This window comes from Fistularia commersonii, chromosome 10, assembly GCF_037954325.1.
Source record: "Fistularia commersonii isolate RoL2024-O1a breed Wild chromosome 10, RoL_Fcom_v1.0, whole genome shotgun sequence".
Classification (NCBI taxonomy): domain Eukaryota; kingdom Metazoa; phylum Chordata; class Actinopteri; order Syngnathiformes; family Fistulariidae; genus Fistularia; species Fistularia commersonii.
This window is the reverse complement of record NC_141293.1, coordinates 20,000,271-20,019,833: the sequence shown is the minus strand read 5'-3', so window position 1 is coordinate 20,019,833 and position 19,563 is coordinate 20,000,271. Positions and strand designations below refer to the sequence as shown.

At 50.1% G+C, this 19,563-nt stretch overlaps 1 protein-coding gene across 2 annotated transcripts; it reads right to left on the bottom strand.

Annotated features, from left to right (window-relative positions):
* Positions 1-437: 437 nt before the first annotated feature.
* atp2a1 (ATPase sarcoplasmic/endoplasmic reticulum Ca2+ transporting 1) lies at positions 438-17,931 on the bottom strand. Of its 2 annotated transcripts, XM_086154273.1 has the most exons (26): positions 17,747-17,931; positions 17,519-17,655; positions 16,624-16,641; positions 16,252-16,334; positions 13,752-13,856; positions 12,021-12,159; positions 10,564-10,644; positions 10,415-10,500; positions 9,503-9,658; positions 9,294-9,435; positions 7,997-8,163; positions 7,824-7,912; positions 7,640-7,742; positions 7,411-7,542; positions 7,167-7,292; positions 6,830-7,048; positions 6,623-6,734; positions 6,285-6,508; positions 5,974-6,194; positions 5,641-5,843; positions 5,289-5,374; positions 5,064-5,197; positions 4,681-4,798; positions 3,279-3,396; positions 2,147-2,190; positions 438-746 (listed from the first exon to the last, which is right to left on the bottom strand). In XM_086154273.1, exons 2-25 carry the CDS (start codon positions 17,634-17,636, stop codon positions 2,186-2,188), a joined length of 2,985 nt encoding a protein of 994 aa, XP_086010399.1. In that variant the 5' UTR covers positions 17,637-17,655; positions 17,747-17,931; the 3' UTR covers positions 438-746; positions 2,147-2,185. The 2 variants fall into 2 exon arrangements, with proteins under 2 accessions (XP_086010399.1, XP_086010398.1); XM_086154272.1 differs by lacking the exon at positions 2,147-2,190.
* Between the last annotated feature and the right edge of the window lie 1,632 nt (positions 17,932-19,563).

Genomic DNA, 19,563 nt, shown 5'->3' with positions numbered 1-19,563 from the left:
ATGAATATTTTACTTCCTGAATGTATTTGGTTTGGAACATTTGAGTCGCGGAGAGCTATATAAACACTCAAACTTAAATCCTGACCTTTGACACGGTTTGAGAGGAGCGTCCGGTTGGGTTTACGGTGTGATTGGTGTGGACGGTGTGGACGGTGTGACGCATCCAGGAGGTGTTCCTCTGTTCAGACCAGCTGAGTTCCAGAGACGGATGAGGACGCTTCCATTGGATTTGGAAAAATTTGAATCGATTGACGTTTTACTGCATGTGGGATCAAGTTTTTGGTGCTTTGAAAATCTAGTGTTAAAACCCAACATTAGAGAGAGTACAAAATAGAAGCAAATGTCCTGAGTACTGTACACCCAGTGTTTCATCTGTTTTTAATTTCATTTAATTCATTCATTTATTGAACATAACACCGACATCAGAGACCAGCATCTTTTTTTAAATACATTATTTTATTCTGTAAGAATAGAATCAACACGGAATAGCTTATACCCTTACCTATATATTAATTTCAGTACATACACAGAAAAAAATATTTTGCAGCTTTTTTGGTGTATTTTCAGATGGTTCATGCATTTTTTTTTTCAAACTCTTTTTGTCTTCAGGCCGCTTGATGCTCTGATCCTATCAAGCGACAGCTGTTGCTCGGCCGAGGACTCGAACCCAAGCTCAGCCTCTTCTCCCCATCTGTGTGTTGACACTTTCTCTCTGCGTCATCTGCTCCTCTGACTCTATACTTTTCCTGCGTGGACAAAAACAAGCTTATCACATATTTACCCTTTACCTGATGCGGCTGCAGTAAGTTGCTTACGTTACAACAGAATTGTACAAATATCATCCTTTTTTTGTAGCCGTGCCTGCCTGATACTCTTAAGTTGCTTTGAATGTAAGCCTCTTAAACAAGATGCTCCAGCCATGCAGGAGGTCAAACATAGTGGAGCTTGCAGCTAAAAGCTCAGCAGGTACTTTCCACCATGTTTACAAACTGGTTTAGCAGCTCATCATGCGAGAATCCATGACAAATCCTCCCCATGAGCTTTATGGTGCCACTATTTCAAAACACATTTTGCCCATATTTTCTGTTTTTCGTTACCTAAAGAGAGAAATGCTACGCTATCAAGTGTTGGTGTTTGCATTTATGATTAAATGTTGATTAGTTGCTCAGGGAGAGAAAAGTTGCTGATTTCCTCCACAAAAAGGTTCACCATCTCGTTTCTGTTATGATGAATGGTTGTTTTAACAGGCTGTTCGATGGGGAAGAACAAAATTATTATAAAGATGAAATAAAATCATCATTTATTCTTTAAATATCCTATAACCCAAGCAAAAGGGAACAGTTGCTAAAAGTAAAGTTGTGAACCCCTATTTTAAATGTCGCATTTACCTCAAACACAAACACGTTTCAAAGTCTCGGCAATCATTTTATACTTATTCCGTTGTGAACCAAAGTCTGAGACTCATTAAATATTTACCCCGAGCACAACTGCATCCAGAAGTTATTTAGTGGTCTCGCTCCAAACTATAAACTCATGGGAATAAAAGCAAATAAACCACAAGCCTCATGAGTGTAAGTGTTGGTTCGGCGGTGACGGATCAGTGCAGCTGCTTCCTGTTTGGCTGCTTGCTATGGTAAGTGAGCTGGAACCCCAGGCAGAAGTAATCCAGCGGTGGTTAAACTGTCTCGTCTCTGTCATTGGAAACAGTTTGGGCCGGAAATGAGAGTTGAGGACTTTTCATCACAACCCTCCATCATGCACTATGTTATGTATTCATACATAAACAGCATGTGACTCAGACAGAAGGAGATCATGGACTTCAATCAGCCCAAAGTGCACAGTTTCCATGAAGACTTTTATCCACATGCGGTTTGGAAAAGTCACTGCAGTAGTTTGATTGCATGAGTAAACAGGAGCATTTATATGCTTTTAAGATAATTAACACGCAATAACATGAACCGCTGAGACGACAATAGCAATTAGATTTTTCTGCATTTGTTTCAGCAGAATCGGTTCCTCTCGGGATCCGTCCACAAGGACGACGACAAACAACCTTGGACACGTGGAGCAGACGGCAGCACGTTTAGCACAAAGGTGAGGCTTAAAGACGTGCACGATGCAGAGCCTCGGCCTTCGAACCATATACCTTGCTGTGTTACGGGGAGTTGGAGGAGGGAAACGGGGTTTAGGCTGGAGAGGAAGATTAGATAGATGGTGAGGGGGAGTGGGAGGGATAAAAGGAGAGGGAAAAAAGATGTAACATTAAGAACATTTACTCGGGACGTTGATTATTATTCCACTATCAACTATTTCACCGGAATTGAGGGAAAACGAGATCTGAGATTCTGACTGTTACTCAAGGTTAAATACATGTAGACACAGTTTATTATGTTATGTGAAATATGTGCGGGGAGCTTTTCTGTACACACAACATCTGAATAGAGGGATGTCTGTTTTCCATATTCTGCATTTTAGACAAAGAAATGGATTGATGTGTGACCCAGTAGTTGACATTATACCAGCTCAGTGCAGGGCACATGCAATGCTTCGTCATTTCACCTTAGAATAAGTACTTGAACGTTGCGTGAAAATCACAATTTGTACGGGTCTTGTTCTATAATTCTTTAATAGTGATAAAATGCTGACTAAAAGCTCAGATCACCAAGACCCAGTCTTTTTCTCCGTGTATTTAGTAAGACTTACCTATTTGGTGTTGGCAAGTCCTTCATAATGATATGTAACTCAGCATGAAGTAGTTTGTGCTAAAAATTCTACACTCGTATGCATCATTTGACTTAACTATACGTACACTAAAATGATATTTAAAGTGATTATTTTTGTCGTTACAACCTCTGCTGGAAGCCACCTGGTGTCGTCCAAACAGCCTAAAATAGCAAACGTTTGCCTCGTAGCAACAGATTTTGTTCATGTTGTTATTTGCTAATTGTATGTCAAATAGTAAATAACAGCGTATTTGAGTGAGCAATTAATGAATGCATGATATAAACTTTTGAGATGGGTGTCGTTCACTCCTGCTGCCACCGGCAGGCACCAAAAGAACAACATGGTGAGGTCCAATAGATTTCAGGCACAAGGTGCAGAGAAATCTAAATGTAACGTCCTGATGTGGAGACTCTGGGTGTGAGGAGGTCAAACCATGTGGAGATAAAACAGCATTAAAACGCTGAAAACCCAAACTCAGTTTACTGTGCGATGTGTTCCAGGCCTTGGCCAGGTGACCCTGCAGCAACCCAGATGTCAGAACGTGTCTCACGCACCTTCCAGATATGTGCGCGCCACAAATTTGAGGAGCTCGTCGATGAGGATGACGGGGAAGGAGAGCTTCAGCACGATGATCCACTGCTCCACCGTCAGGTGGGTGAGCTTGAAGATCAGCTGTGGAGACGACACACACACACACACAAACACGCACACACACACACACGGGAGAGACGGGTGAAAGGTTGTCCTGGAAACTTTACGCCTTCAATGAAAACGCCCATCTGGAGGGATGAGCAACTGTGACCCTTCTCATCTCAATTTCAGGATTTTTGGGGGAAATGTGTTCTTTGGAAATGGAAGCTGGTCAGGTCAATATCGTGAGCGCTTTAAGCCGACGGCGAGGCGTGTTATAGGTGTGGCAGAAGGTCTGGGTGGAGGTCGGGACGCGGTGGTCCCTTGGTGGTGGACGGGCCGGACGACGAGGCTCGAGGGGAGTCTGGTGGATTGTGCCGCTTGCAGATGATAATGTGACCTGTCGTGAAGGCAGGGAGCAGTGCAGGGAGATCTAGACAGCTGGAGCTCTGCTCTGGAAAGGAGAACCCAAGAGGAACGCTGAGGCTACATTTTAAGCGCTAAGGAACAACAATCCAGAGGGATGGAGTGCAGAAAAGATGACGAAACAGATTCGAGCAGGCTGGAAAGGGTGTCGGGTAAGGTCAGGGAAGGTCTGACAAGCCAGAATTAAAAAGAAGGTGTAGAAGAAGGAAGTGACAGCAGAGACGCCGCCTGGCGTTGAGGGAGATGAAGATGTCGAGGTTCTCTTTGGGAGTGAGCAGGTCGGATCGGATCGGATCAGCCACGAGTCCATCGGAGGGACGGCACATGGTAGATGCTTTTGACATGAAGTCAGACGAGACGGTTTGGAGGGACAGAGATGGTACGGGTGGAAGGATGCTGAGGTTGGAGATCCACAGGAAGACAGGATGGGAGGTTTACGGACTTGGGAATAATAGAATATAATAGATGGGGAATAATATCTTACTGTACTGGTTTCCAACACATCCCTGGGAGCCTCTTAGAAGACACTAAGATGAGCTTTACTGAAAGTAGGACAATAATACGATGAAAGAAGGTGTTGTGTGAACGCTGCTGGTCATCACTTTTGAGATGTTAAAATGACTCCATTCTTCCATCTTCCCCAAAGTTTTGTTAAGATATGAATATCCAGTAGACAGAGCAAGGAAAAACACCAAATAAGAAATAGGATGTACTTTCATCCGCCTGTCATTTCTGGGCGGTTTATTGGCGTCAGAAGGAACGGCATCGATCGATCCCTGGCCAGACGTGTGTGCAGCGAAGCCATGCTTCAAGTATTTAAAAGACCAGAATGTGAGAGGTCGATGTTAATGAGAAGGTTGTGTGTGTGTGTGTGTGTGTGTGTGTGTGTGTGTGTCTCACGGGCAGGGGGTCGACATAGATGATCATGAAGTGAAGGGACATGGAGAGGCTCATGGCAGCCACCAGCCAGCCGTTGCTCCAGGGCGGCATCCGAACCAGGGACTGGTTCTCTGACAAACTGCAGGGAGGAGTTGGGTTTTAAGTGTTTGGTTGCTGAACTGGTGAAAACAATATGTTGAATAATGCAACATATCACAGCCGAGGTTGTCACGACATCAGGGAGCGGAAACAGATTCGGGTTGTGACTGTAAATGTCTGATAACGTGATTACTTTCTGTGATGTATTTAAGCGTTGGCTGATGGATGGCTGGATGAGCCGAGTTCTCATCGCTCGCGATGAAGTCGGCGTTTAAATGTCTCGCGAGCGCGGACGGCGGTCGGACCTGTTGAGAGCGTTGCACATCTCGATGGTGACCAGCACGGACAGAGCCATGGTCATCGGGGGCGCCGACTCGAACACCTCGCAGCTGACCCCGTCGAAGTCCTCGTTCTCCTCGCTGCACTGCATGAAGTGCGACTGCCGGACAGGAACACCGATGCTTACATTTTGTTTTTTACTTGTTTGCGGACGACAAAAAGCTGATTTTGTAACCAGGTTAAAGACTGACCAGCTGGTGGAAGGTGACCATCGGGCCGTCGTCGCTGTACAAGAACCACCAGGCGGCGGCAGCTACGGTCGCAGCGCCAACATAACCTGGAGAAGACAGAGCTGCCTTCAACCCGGAGGTCCAGAGTTCGGCCAGATAAAAGTAGAGCGGCAGCCGGTGACGTTTAAAGAGGTTTCAGCGTTTTGTTTGTTTGTTTTTTTTGACATGAATTAGCGTGCCCAATTCTAATTCTCGTTAGTTCTCGTTCCAAAGACTCCGCGCTGACGTGGCGCTGACGAGGACACGTCCAGGGGTCGGACCACGTCGGCCCGAAGCGACACGAACAGAAGAGGAGGCGTGGAAGGGTCAGCACCTCCGATGGCCAGGTATCTGAAGAAGAGCCAGCCGGAGATCAGGGGCTCCTTGGGGGAGCGGGGAGCCTTGCCCATGATGTCCAGGTCCGGAGGGTTGAAGCCCAGCGCCGTGGCGGGAAGCCCGTCGGTCACAAGGTTGACCCACAAGAGCTGAACCGGGATCAGAGCCTCGGGTAGACCCAGCGCAGCGGTGAGGAAGATACTGGGGATTGAATTGAAAGAGGATTATTTTCTCATTTCCAAACCAGCCCTCCCTCTGCTCCCGCTTATCTTCCGGAGTTTCTCGAGCACGAATCAAATGACCTTCGGCGTGCGATCGGCAGGCGACTCACCAGACGACCTCGCCCACGTTGGAAGAGATGAGGTAGCGGATGAACTGCTTCATGTTGTTGTAAATGGCTCTGCCCTCCTCGACGGCGGACACGATTGAAGAGAAGTTGTCGTCAGCCAGGACCATCTCAGAGGCAGACTTGGCAACGGCAGTGCCAGAGCCCATGGCGATACCGATCTCCGCCTTCTTCAAAGCGGGGGCATCGTTCACGCCGTCGCCGGTCTGGGTGAATAACGGAGGGGGGAAAACGGGGAGACGCTGTTTTAGCCCCGGAAAGCGGGTATTTCTTCCCGAGCCGTGGTTTCTCCTCACCATGGCGGTGATCTCATCGAAGCCCTGGAGGAACTCCACGATCTTGGACTTGTGCGAGGGTTCCACCCGCGCGAAGCAGCAAGCTTTTCGGACGGCGTTCTTCTGGTCATAAGGTGCCAGGTCGTCGAACTCGCGACCCGTGAAAGCCTTGCTCGTGACGTCCTCGTCTTCACCGAAGATCCCGATGCGGCGGCAGATGGCCACAGCCGTGCCCTTGTTGTCACCTTGGAGAGAGAAAAGAAAAGATCCGGTACGTTCTCTACAGTCGCTTCGTGTTTCCGATGATTCGAGCGCAAAAATGTTTTTGTTTTTTTTTCTTGTCTTTTATGAATATCGACCTGTGATCATGATGACACGGATGCCGGCCGCCCTGCACAGCTGGATGGAGCTCATGACCTCTTTGCGCGGAGGGTCCAACATACCGACGCAGCCGACGAAGGTCAGGTCGGTCTGGAGACGAAGGGGAAGATAGAAAGCGGTCGGGACGTCGGCATACGGGCGACATCGTTCGGGGTGTTTTCAGCACCGTATTTACTGTCCACTACCTCGTACTCGGCAAACTGCGTAGAATCCTCCAGGTTCATTTCTTCCTTCCTCAGAGGGGCGTCCCGGGTGGCCAGTGCCAGGCAGCGGAGGGTGTCCCGCCCGGTGCCCCACTCCTTGATCACCGACATGATGTGGTCTTTGACGGGGCCGGTCAGGGGTAGACGGTCGGTGCCCACCCGGACGTAGGCGCAGCGGTCGATCACACCCTCCGGAGCGCCCTGGCAACGCATTCACACTTCTTTTTTAAACCTCCCGGCCGATGATGCGTCCGGAGGTACGGACGGTCAATTCTAAGGCGGACTCGGGTGCTTTCGGGCGTCGGGTGGCAAAACTCACTTTGACGAACATCTTGTTCCCCACCGGGGCTTTGGCGGACTTGGCGGGAGAGCAGTAGACCGACATGGACTTTCTGTCTCTGGAGAACTCGAGGGTGAACTCTTTCCTCATCAGCTGCTTGATCACCTGCGGGATCGTTGCGGAAAGGAGGCTCAATGGTCGTAGCGAGGGCAGGAATCACGCCGCAGGTTAGCATCAGCGTGCTAATCAAACGGAGGTTCCGATCCCGCCGCCGCGGACTCACGCTGCAGCAGGCGTTTGCTCTCTCCACTTTGGACAGGCCGCGGACTTCGGTGTTGAACACGTTCATCTTCTCCACCAAACAGCTCAGGGCCGTTTCTGTGGCTTCGCCCACTTTCTCATAGATACCCTTCGACTGCGTGGCGTGGAAAGACACGAAACAAAAGACGGCGGGCGCGGGCTGTCAGAGCCGTCGATCCTTTAAGCCAAACATCATCCGCGGTTTCACGCACCTCGTTGTAATCCAACGAGGAGTCGTTACACAGAGCGCAAATGGTGGCCAGCTCCACCAGCCCGTCGTACTGGCCGCACTTCACCGACATGTTGTTCCTTGTGCTGTTGGAACAAAGAGGCTCAAAGTTACTCCTGCGATGCTTTAGTCGAGCGACGGACGCCGGCGCGCGGTGACGGACTCACACTTCTCCCTCGGGGGTGTACTTGGAGCCAGAGATCTCGAACTGTCCCAGGCTGACGCTCTCACCGGCCACTTTGTCGATGATGAACATCTGTGCGGGAACGAGAGTCGACGCCGTTTGGTACGAGATTTGATCTCCGATGTTTTTGAGTCCGGGCGTTGTCTGCGCACCCACCTTGGTCACGCACATCTGGTTGGTGGTGAGCGTGCCGGTCTTATCGGAGCAGATGACCGAGGTGCAGCCCAGGGTCTCCACGGAGGGCAGGCTTCTCACGATGGCGTTCTTCTTCGCCATACGGCGAGTTCCCAGAGCCAGGCAGGTGGTGATGACGGCGGGAAGGCCTGCCGGGTCGGAGGACGGAGGCGCCGAGTCAAACGCGGTCGACCCGCGACAGGGAAGACGGAACGGAAGCCCGGTGAGACGCGAACAGAATCCTCTAAATCCGAGGAAGCCGGCGACTATCCGACGCGGCGGCGCGCCTCAAAGCTCCCCGGCAGCTGGACAGGGGTACTTCTGCCTGAACGCCGCTCAGCACGCCGCTCAGCACGCCGCTCGCATATCACATCTCATGGCTGGAGTTCCGCGGGCCGAACGCCAGCCCGCCTCGCGCACGAAGAGAAAGCCCTGGCGAGCGTCCCTTTCGCTGACATTATAACGGTATCTGTGTTTGCAGATGACACCGTCCTTTTTGGCGGTTTCAGATGTGCATTGTTGCCATTGGATGCTCGCTTGCGTGACACGGGAGGACCGGGAGCGTTTCACGGGTGAATCCGGCGCCGTTCATACGGCCGGGGAAGAGACGCTATATTAGGCGACGGCGTTTGATCGTTTTAGTGTCCTATTTACAGCCCAGCCTGCGCTGGTTAGAGGATGATATGTTGGATTGTGATGTTATAATAGTTTAGTAGCTATGAAGCGATGCAGATTCATTGGCCGCGTGTCATTCCCGCTTTCCTCTATTCTCGGAGCTGGACGGGGACCAAAACAATCAGATCGGGACAAGAGAGATTCTGTTTGTGGCGAGCAGATGGTCCTCCGAGTAAAGAGGAGTCCAACGAGAGGCCCGAGGCACCTGCTGAGGACGGCTCTCTGGGAGTTTGACAGTTAAAAGACAAATAATCCCAGGAAATACCCAGACGCCCGGAGGAGGAATAAAACCTCACCGGAGCTGAAAGTCCCCAAGGAATGATTGAGGTTTTAAGCTTTCTATTTGCAAGAAAATCAGAGCGATGTCTGGCGGATTCGTCACCAGATCCATAGAGGTAATTAAAACAGCGTCTGCGGTGGCTTCGCTTCGCTTCAAACACCTGAAAAGTAAAGATCGGCAACACCGGAGAGATTTCATTTTTTAAGCCGGATGATTCTTATCGCTGAGACGAGCCACGCTATCAAAGTCCCGAAGCCGCGGCGCAGAACAGACCAGATGAACGACAGACATTCTAATCTTCTTCTAAATGAGTCCGGGGTTTACCTTCTGGGATGGCGGCCACAGCCAGGGCCACCGCAATTTTGAAATAGTAAATAGCGCCGCGGATCCAGGAGCCTCCGTGGACGGGGTCGTTGAAGTGTCCGATGTTGATGATCCACACGGCCACGCAGATCAGAGAGATGACCTGCGGGGCCGACAGGCGGCGTCAGCGTCTTCTGGCATGTTGTGTCCGAGCGTCGGCGAACCCTCACCTTGGACAGCTGCTCCCCGAACTCGTCCAGCTTCTGCTGCAGAGGGGTCTTCTCCTGCTCCGTCGCCGCCATCTGGTCGCGGATCTTGCCGATCTCCGTCGTGACGCCGGTCGCCACGGCGATTCCGGTGGCTTTACCGGCGGCGATGTTGGTGCCCTGGGAAGGACGTCGTGAGAGACAACCTGAGCCAGCGACTTCGGCCTAAAAGCGCAACGGATTAGTTTTCCTCGCGGCATCGAGGGCGTGGAGAAACCCACATAAAGGGTGTGAGCACTGTGTGTGAGGATACACTCTCTATATGAGCTTATATTAGCCAACCTTTAGTCTGGTGCTGTTTGGTTTGCTCACCGATCTGCTGCGATCGTGTCCAGCGGCAGCGGCGGCGTTCCGATCCAGACCCGCGGGTCTCGGGATTATTAGGGGTTCCCAGATCAGCCACGTAAGGCCGACCCGGGCCGAGGTTACGCAGCAGAACCACAAGAGAACTGTCCACGTGGGCGCACACGCACCAACAACAACAACAGTCTTTTCCGTTCCGGGTTCGGACGCGACCTCGGGTGCGTCTCCGGACAACAACCTTCACTTTTGGACTCTCCAAACCCTCAGCCATGACTTCATACCTCCAGGCTGGATGACCTCAGAGGTGTCAGATTCAGTGCAGGACATGCCCACATTTTCACCCTCTGTAAGCCGACCCCCCCTTTGGACCTTCTCCATGCCTGTACCTCACCATGGAGTCTGGTTTGCTCCGCAGGCCTCAAACCAGACTCCTGGCCTTGGAGAGTCGAGGATCCAGCAAGAGGAGGCATGTTCTGGAGACTGCATTGTTTTTTAAAAAACTCTGTGTGTGTGTGTGTGTGTGTGTGTGTGTGTGTGTGTGTGTGTGTGTGTGTGTGAGAGGACGAGACTCACGGAGAAAAGCATGTTCTTTTTGTCCTGGTTGACGGCTCGTGGATCCGGGACGGCGTCCGTGTGCTTGATCACGCTGACGGACTCGCCTGCGAGGCGGGAAACACGTAAACACGGAGAAGCGCTGGATCAGCGGCGCCGCTTGGACTCACCGGTCAGGATGGACTGGTCCACGCGGAGGGTCGTCGACTTGATGGAGATGATCCTGATGTCCGCCGGAACTTTGTCACCCACTGAAACACACAGAAACTCCACTCAACCAACCTTTTAAGAAGGTCTTGAGTTTTGCGGGAAGATTGTTTCAAGAGACGCCTTCATTTAATGACACCGTAATTGCAGTATTAAACCGGATGATGTGTGTGTGTGTGTGTGTGTGTGTGTGTGTTGGGGGGGTGACTGGCTGGTTTTAACCCTCTGGATGGATGGTGTTGTTATTGAAAACTGAAACCAGAGTGAAGGCGCAGACAGTGGGAGAGCTCGGGGACGTGGTGTAATGAAAGGAACAGGTGTGCAGCAAACAGAGAGAGATGTTCCGGCCAAATGTTTTATTTCCAAGGCGGCCATGAATCCGCTCGCCTCCGCCTTTATTTCATTCTATAGATCTCTGGCGCCGCCTCCTCTCAGTTTGTCATCCACCCGCTTCGTGAAAAGGGACGCCGATGGAATCGACCGGGCCATAAAAGTCAGGTCTGGGACGGATTCGCCGTCTCTCAAAGCCAAGAGAACACGTCTTAAAACTGGCACCGAGAATATTGACGGTTTTGGACGTTTCTTAGGGGAATTTATAGCGTCAAATCAGTGTGAGGCGACAGCGGCGGCCCGAGTGAGTGCTCGGGGTTTTATTGGGTTCTGTGTTTGCATGTTCTCCTCAAGTCTGGTTTCATCTGGGTTCTCCAGCTTCCTCCGACGATCCGAAAACATGCAGCGGGTTCAGCGGAGACCCGAAATTGAGACGGCGAATGGTGGCGCGTCTCCGTACGACATGTCAAGAACCCCGATTTCCCACCCCGACTGCGCGGGAAGCGGGTTGGATAAGGAGTCGATGAACATCTGCTGACCCAAATATCGGGGCTTGATTTGTAAAAAGTGTCTGGTTGGAGAGGGAGGTTCTCCCTGAACTGACCGCCCGTCGCTTTCACGCCAACATATGAAGACACGCCGTCGCTCGCACAAACAGATAAACGCGTGTCATTGAGAAAACGAGACCTTAAGAAAAGGATTAATGTTGTAAGTGAAACCCGCGGGTCAGGGTCGAACCCGTGGCCGTTCCAAGAAAGCTTCCTCACTTCCCTCCGTTCGCTCCACATTTCATCCCGGTGATTTTGTCCGATTCCTCCCAGAGGCTCCGAAAGGAAGCCCGGCTCCGGCGCTCACCGTGGCCTCGGTTCTAGAAGAGCTGCCGTTAAATCCTTATTGAAGCACTTGGTGCTCGGAGGCTGCGGGACGTGGATTTGAAAGTGCTCTCGATCCAAGCGCAAAGTTTTCTTTGACTTCCGGCTTCACGTGGACGCGAACGGAAAACTTTTAGACTTGGATGTCACCGTCTGACTATCCGCTCATCACGTTTTTATTGTTTCAGAGTGTAAAGTCCGTCGTTCTGGATCCTTACCGGACACTTCCACCACGTCCCCGGGAACGATCTCCCTGGCCTTGATTCTCTGCACGCTCTTCCTGTCCGCCCGGTAAACTTTACCCATCTCGGGCTCGTATTCCTTCAGAGCCTCGATGGCGCTCTCTGCGTTGCGCTCCTGTCAAGAAAACACATAAAAAAAAACCTTTTGAAGTAAAACTTTTAATAGGACATCCTTCCAGGACACGTTATGAATGCAGGAACATGTTCAGCTGCGGCCGCATGGCGAGAATAAGGCGACCATCTGAGCGATCGTAATTCTGGAAGCCGTTCACATGGACGCTTTCAAACTTATACAACGTATATCAACCTGGAATATGAGGACGCCACCTTTCACGGTTTTAGATACCTGGCAAAATACAACCGCGCCGACCGCGTAAACAGCACGCCGACACCTGATACGGAGAACGAGGCAGACATGAATCGACTTTTACAGTTTTAACATTCATAGTTGCTGTTAAATGTTTAATTCAAGTACACGTGCAAAAAACAAGCACTGCAGTAGCTTTGTGGAACTAAAACATAGTCAAATAAACCCATTGTCCCCAAATGAGAAAGGCCTCGCTTTCATTTTTCTTTCTTTCTTTCTTTCTTTCTTTCTTTCTTTCTTTCTTTCTTTCTTTCTTGCACAACCACCTCCAGGATTAATAATTGATGAGGAGCCAGAGACGCCCGGCTGATATTAAACATGTCTGTCAAAAGCAAAGCTCCGGCCACAGGATATGAAAGATGACGGAGTGATATCATGACAAGTAACTCTACCCACAAAGCATGTTGTCTGGAATCGTATCATGAACAATCAGAAAAGGTCATTTAGATGCACTTGCTATGATATTGTTAGAGGAAAGTGTATAATAAGTAATAAAAGGTGCAACATTAGAAAAGCCTCAGACTGGAGGGCTTCTGTGTTACATTTCCTGTTGAATCATCAGCAAATCTTCTAACGTTCACCCCAGTCTTTCTTCCAAGCCTGATCCCCCCTAAACACACTCCCACTCCCACTCGCTGTCCCACTCGCTGTCCCACTCCCACCCACAACCGCCTCAGAGTGTAAAGCCCAACTTCAGCCTGCCGCCCCTCACTCCCTCCACGCTCCCTCACACCCCCATGTGTGAATCCTTGTGCATAGTTTCCAAATGACTGCCACGGGGTTGATGAGACCCCCCCCCCCCCCAACAACCCCAACACACACACACACACACACACACACACACACACACACACACACACACACACACACACACACACACACACACACACATAGAGAAAGGCCCAGGGTAACGTGATCGTGGGTTTGTATTTTTACTGTGGCTCGTACACTGAGGGTTGTACCGGAGCAGAATCCGTTTGGGGTCTTCAAGGCGACCCCCCCCCCTTCACCCCCCCCCCCCTTCACCCCCCCCCCCCTTCACCCCCCCCCTCCATTTGCCAGCTTAACCTTTCCCCTTTGCGCCGCTCGCCGTCGACGTCATGCACCTCGTTCTGGCTTGGCTTGAGGCTCTGGAAGGAGCGCCGCCTCGCCGTAAAGAACAAAAGATCGCGACCTGAGCGGGGGGGCCGTTATAATTTATCATGTGTGACTGTTACTAAGTATAAGAGTCTATTTGGGTGTGTGTATGTGTGTGTGTGTGTGTGTGTGTGTAAAAGACCGCATTCATTGGCAGGTATGCGTCCTTGAGATTGAAATGCTCCTGCTGTCTGCGCACCGACCTGCCAAACCCCGACCACAGCGTTGGCGATGAGGATGAGGAGGATGACGAAGGGCTCCACGAAGGCCGTGACCGTCTCCTCGCCCTCCTCGAACCAGGCCAGGACCTGGAACACACAGTCACGGAGGTTCAGCGTGCTTTCACACACTTGGTTTGGTACCTGCAAATTTATCCGCATATTTTTCATTTAACATGTTATCGGCTGTAAGAAAGCAAAGTACGGCATTGTTCCTTCAAGAGTCTGAATTCTCGTCAACCTTTATTTATTCTAAGATAAGATGAGATAAGTCGGACTTTGTTGATCCCACAAAATTAAAATCACAGTCACAGAATCATTACAAGGTAAAAAAGTGTGTAAAGAGTGATAATATACCAAAAAAGCAACAAGAAGGGAAAAGAAGGAACGGAAATGCCTTGCGCAGGAAATATAAAGAACAGGTGTACAGCTGGAGATGTGGGCGGTAAATATGAAATAATAATAAGTAAGTTGTCCTGGAGAATGTATGAATATAATGCAAAATGAAATAGGTGAATTATTTAATTGAGAATCTACTTTCCACCTGGACTGCAAATGATGCTTTTCACTGTGAAATCAACTTTTACATTTTTCCATTCAGAGACACTTAATACCTTTGACTGCTTTTGTAAATCCTAGTATAATAGCAATTTACACATTTTGGACTATTTTAATTTGGTTCATCTGGTTAAACTGACCAAAAATGGTTTTCTTAGTGTTATATATGTTGTGTTTTGGTTTCATGTATCTAACTTGAAGTGGTTTAGATGGTAAGGGCGAAGTTTGAATCCCTACGCCTGAAACGGCAGCTTAAAAACTTCTGATCGATCCCTGAGTCAGCAGAGTGTTTGCCCGGCGTCTCGCTCGCCGCCTCGCCGCCTCGCCGCCTCGCCGCCTCGCCGCCTCGCCGCCTCCACCCGTGACTCGTCGGCCCCCGCGAGCCCCGTTTTGCTCGCCGCGGGTTTGTTTCGGAAAGGCTTGGGTGTTGACATCGCTACAGATTATCTGCGAGCCGGCGGAGCGAAGAGACTCGACTCCTCCCGAACGTTTCTTCTTTCGCCTTTTCCAAAAAAAAAGCCCCCCCTTCTAAGTCCGGAGCGAGAGTCTCCGTCCGTCAGCAGCGGGACTCCGGTGTGTATGAATAGAACCTCCAGTGTTTAGTGTTCTCTCTTTCAGAAACCATATACGACTCTGAATCTATCGCTCCGGTGTGTCATCGTAACAAACAATGCCTTTGTGCAACCCAATCCAGAAGCGCCCTCCGCCCCCCCGCCGCCGCCCTGCGCTCCGTCTCTTTGGCTGCCGCCAGCCGTCGCTCCTTCCTTCCATCGCTGACCTTTGTGCGAGGATACGCTTTCTCCTGCCGGACGCAGACCGTCTTAAAATAAAGCCACGTGTGCAAACACAAACACATGCGTGCTCACCCTCTTTCTGACTTTCTCTTTACTTTGCTCTCTCTATTGCACACGTGTGACGGCCCATTCACACACACACACACACACACACACACACACACACACAGAGCTATCGGGCCTTCTAAGGCCATCGTGACAGCTGTGCAGGGAGGCCAGAGGGCAGCGATGGAGGATTAAGACAATGTGTCCAGCCTGCGCCACGCAGGAACAGTTTGAGGGGCGGCGGGTGATGGAGGGTGATGGAGGGTGATGGAGGGCGACGGAGGGCGACGGAGGGCGACGGAGGGATTCCTTGTGTAAAAGAGAGTGAAGACGCAGGTCTAAATGGACGCCGTGTGTGTCGGGCAAAGGAATCCTTCCCGCATTGACAGTTTCCTAAGTGCCCTTCAGCGAGTCTTTACTGTCGTCTATATGTTTTGATTGTTTATTGCTTACGTTTTCGCACCTCCGGGATAAGATTTCTTACTCTCGGCATCTTTTGAGCTTGAATTTGCCCTGAATCTCAGTCTCAGTCTGGAACCCAAAAGTTAACATTTTGTGGGAGGGACTGTATTTCAAGAGTTCAAAATGTCACATGAGGCATTTATAATGATAATGGTGATAATAACAATAATAACTCCTGGTTGTATTCCTGCCGCCCTCCTCGCCGGGTGAGGGGTTGTCGAGCAAGACGCCGACCCCCCGACTGGGTTTAAATTTCACTAATGCCGTGCTCACGTACAACCGAATGTGACAAATAAAGCGATTTCTATTTCTAATCTATTACAATATAATAACATGATCTTCTCAGGCTCATTAGACTCATCGTCACCTGAGATGTTTCGCTGTCTGCGCTTTACTGAATGTACCCAAAGACTCTGTCGACAAATATCAGTGTAATCTCAGTCAAATAGAGCTGGGACGAGATAAACTTTATTGATCCCCATTGGGGAAATTCTTTTGTCACAGCAGCGCAACATATAAGCGTTACATAAATATGAATCTGAATCTAAATGGAGAAGCCGGAGGTCTCGTAGATATCACGTCACGGTAACCCCGAGACCTAAGGAAGCGACGACATTGGGACTCACGAAGGAGATGCAGGCAGCCAGGAGCAAGATTCTGACCAGCAGGTCCTCGAACTGCTCCACCACCAACTCCCAGATCGACTTTCCTGTCGGGAACGACACAAAAATCACTTTGCGTGTGTCTGGGAGACATAGGAGGATTTCAAATGCACGATTGACCACAAACTGCACCGCTTCTCAAACAGCAAACAATTGTAACGGCGTTGCGCCTCTTGGCATCATCCGCATCCGTCCGATTAGTAATGCGATGTTACGCAATGGGTTTGTCAGATGGGCGAAGGTGAGGCGTGGAAGGGAAGCGGACGGCGACGGGTGTCGACGGACGGCGCCGACGTCAACTGGACACGAAAAGCAGACGTTTAAAAAAAGACTCACCCTCCTCGGCCGGCAGCTCTGTGGAGGAGAGACAGATGGTGAGCGGGATGCGACACATTTACGACAGGGTTACAGCACAGAATGCCTGCAGGGTCAGAGGATTCCTTGCGGCGCTTAGACCGTCCCGGACCTTTTGCGCTGGAATAAATTCCAAAGAGTCGGCGAAGAACAGTTGAAAAATGAAGAGGCAGGTTTATTTAAAAGAAGACCAGGATTCACAGCCTCCCCTCCCCTTTGCTAACCACTTGTTTTCTACTGAAATCCTCACTTTGCCCTGCTTGTGCATCAGTTCCCGGTGTCTGGGATTCATCGCAACGCTAGTTTTCCCCCCTAAAGGCCGTTTCTGATTCACTGTTTTGCACAAGAGGCTCAGGAACCCACGCGCTTCTGTTTCCCCCCAAAGCGTCTCGTGGCTGGAAAAGAAAGCTGGAAGCGCCATCATTAGCAGCCGGTCAGACGCCCGCTGGCTGGGGGGGGGTCACACGAGATGACCTTGTCTCCTTTCCAGAGGTCAAGAACTTGATCTTCACTCTGACCTCATGCTTTTGTTGTTTTTTTTCCTTTTTCTTAAATCCACCTGCTGCCAGAAACACCACCTGTATCCTGTCACTATACTAGTGTCCCACACACACACACACACACACACACACACACACACACACACACACACATAAACTGCCGGCATCTCCACTCCTTCACCTTCTCATCCCGTCTCTCTGTTTCTATCTGACTCTACGGCTCTCAGCCCTCCTTCCACCTGAATCCATTCCACTCATCCATGAGTGCTCTTCCTCATCCTCATCTTCCTCATCTTCCTCCTCCTCCTGTCGGACCCTCGCGCCCCCAGAGATGCTCCCTCTTTGCCAGCTCCTCCCGCTCGTCGTCCCTCCCTCACCGTTGAAGCCGTACTTGTCCAGGTTCTTCTTGAACTGCTCGGGCGAGAGGCCCGTCTCCTCGGTGACGCCGAAGTAGGACAGGACGTCCTCGGAGTCTTTGGTGTGCGCGTTCTCCATCTTGGCTGAAACGGAGAGGCTTCGGGGACAAAACGGACAGAGGAAACACACCTTGAGACGCCGCGAGGCCGGATGAACTGAAAGGGACGACAACGGAGAGGTTCACCCACCACTTTCTCTGAGAGTGGGGTTTGGACGGCACCGGGCAACCCTGCTGCGTTCACACCGGCTGGCTCTCGACCCCCTCGCTCGCTCTCTCGCTCGCTGTGGCGGTCGCTGTGGCGGTCGCTGTGGCGGTCGCTGTGGCGGTCGCTGTCCTCCCCGGAGCCCTGGACTGACAGAAAGTGCAACCCGGCAAAGTGTCCGGAAAAGTTTTATACAGATGAAAATCCGGCCTCATTGGTGCTCGCCCAACATGCGCTCGGCCCTCATTGGCCCGGGGACATCAGAAATAGGCGGGCAGAGAGCGGGGGGGCGTAAAGAATAGGCCGGGGGGGCAGGAGGGGCAGGAGGGGCAGGAGGGGCAGGAGGGGGCAACAACTGCAGGGGGGTCTGTTGCCCAACAAGCTGGAAATAAGATGGGCGCAGGAGTTGATACATAGGAGGAACAATGAGGAGGGGCTTCTCTTTCTGAATGGAGGCAGGAGACGCCGACCAGCGGGGATTTTCTGACTCTCATTCGACCCCCTGAAAAAAAACAATAACAAGTTTGAGCGTCAAAACAAATGAAAAGGGGAAGAACGTTGTCGCTCTCATGGAGAAGGGAACACGCTCAGGTGTGTGTCGGAGAAATGTGCCGCAGGTGGCGGCAATATCATTATTAGACACACTTATTTTGTGTTATTGGGCTTTTTCAAGTTTGGGTTAGACTTTAATTTTGGTTTATTTAGTTGCTATAAATCAAATAAATCGCATGGTGGGTCAGAAGGGGGATGCGCTGTGAAATGATTCAGTGAAAAGCAGTTGAAATGAGGTTCATCAGGAAGAACAGGAAGATTAATGCAGAGTATTTAATGGAAGTCTGAGTCCCATCGGCTCGGGTTCAGTGAGTCTGAACCTTCATGTTGGAAGCGTTCATGAAGAACCAAGCGACTACCAGCCACGTATGACTGACTGGGAGGAGCTGGGACCTTCATGCTATTTTTGATGTCGCTCACATTCCACCCTGACCGGTGCCTCCATCCTTTTACACTTTTCACGTCTAAAAGCACAACGCTCTAAAAAGCATCTACTTTATTTACTTTACTTGCAGTGATAAACAACAGACAAACTATTTCTTACCATGAACCAACTTAAATCCACAGGACTGGTCCGCGGTTCAGACTCCACCGCCAAATATCAGCATGAGAGAATTCATCATAAAATAACCTCGGCTTTTGTTGTTTGCTCACATGTTTTGTATTTAGCAGCGTAGCGCAGGCGAGGCGCCGTATGTTGGAGTAAAACTGCCGATTTAAAAACATCCTGACACTCAGTGACTCCACGTGAGATCCATCAGCTTTATCATCAAACTCTCCGCATGCAGGAGCCGCACAGGAAGTAAGAAGGCTCTTATCGTCCAGCGGTGACATTCAGCGAACAAAATAAAGTGCACATTAACAGTCAAGTGCACAATAAAGATTTGATAAACAAACGCAGACACAATCTACTGGTAGCAAGGGGGAAGGACGACACATTTTCTCACCTGCTAATTTAAGGTATTACTGTTTTTTTTGGCTAAACTGAACAGAAAACTCAATATTCAAATGACGTATATTTACAGTGTCTATCATAAGTATTCACCCCCTTGGATAATTTACCCTTTTAGTGCTCTCATAAATCAATCATGGTCAATAAAATTTGGCTTTTTCAACACAAAAATTCATTGGAAAAAACTCTTTAACGTTGAAGTGAAAATCGAATTCTACAAAGTAATGTCAATGAAATAAAAATATATAAAGACATATTATTGTTTGCATAATGAATCACCCCCTTCCAGTCAGTATTT

Excerpts from the sequence above, each read along its gene's own strand:
- atp2a1 (XM_086154272.1), bottom strand. The coding sequence starts at position 17,636 with ATGGAGAACGCGCACACCAAAGACTCCGAGGACGTCCTGTCCTACTTC. Across the intron at positions 6,735-6,829 it reads CGCAGTTTGCCGAGTACGAG|ACCGACCTGACCTTCGTCGG; the intron begins GTAGTGGACAGT and ends CTTCGTCTCCAG. Across the intron at positions 5,375-5,640 it reads CAGATACCTGGCCATCGGAG|GTTATGTTGGCGCTGCGACC; the intron begins GTGCTGACCCTT and ends TGTCTTCTCCAG.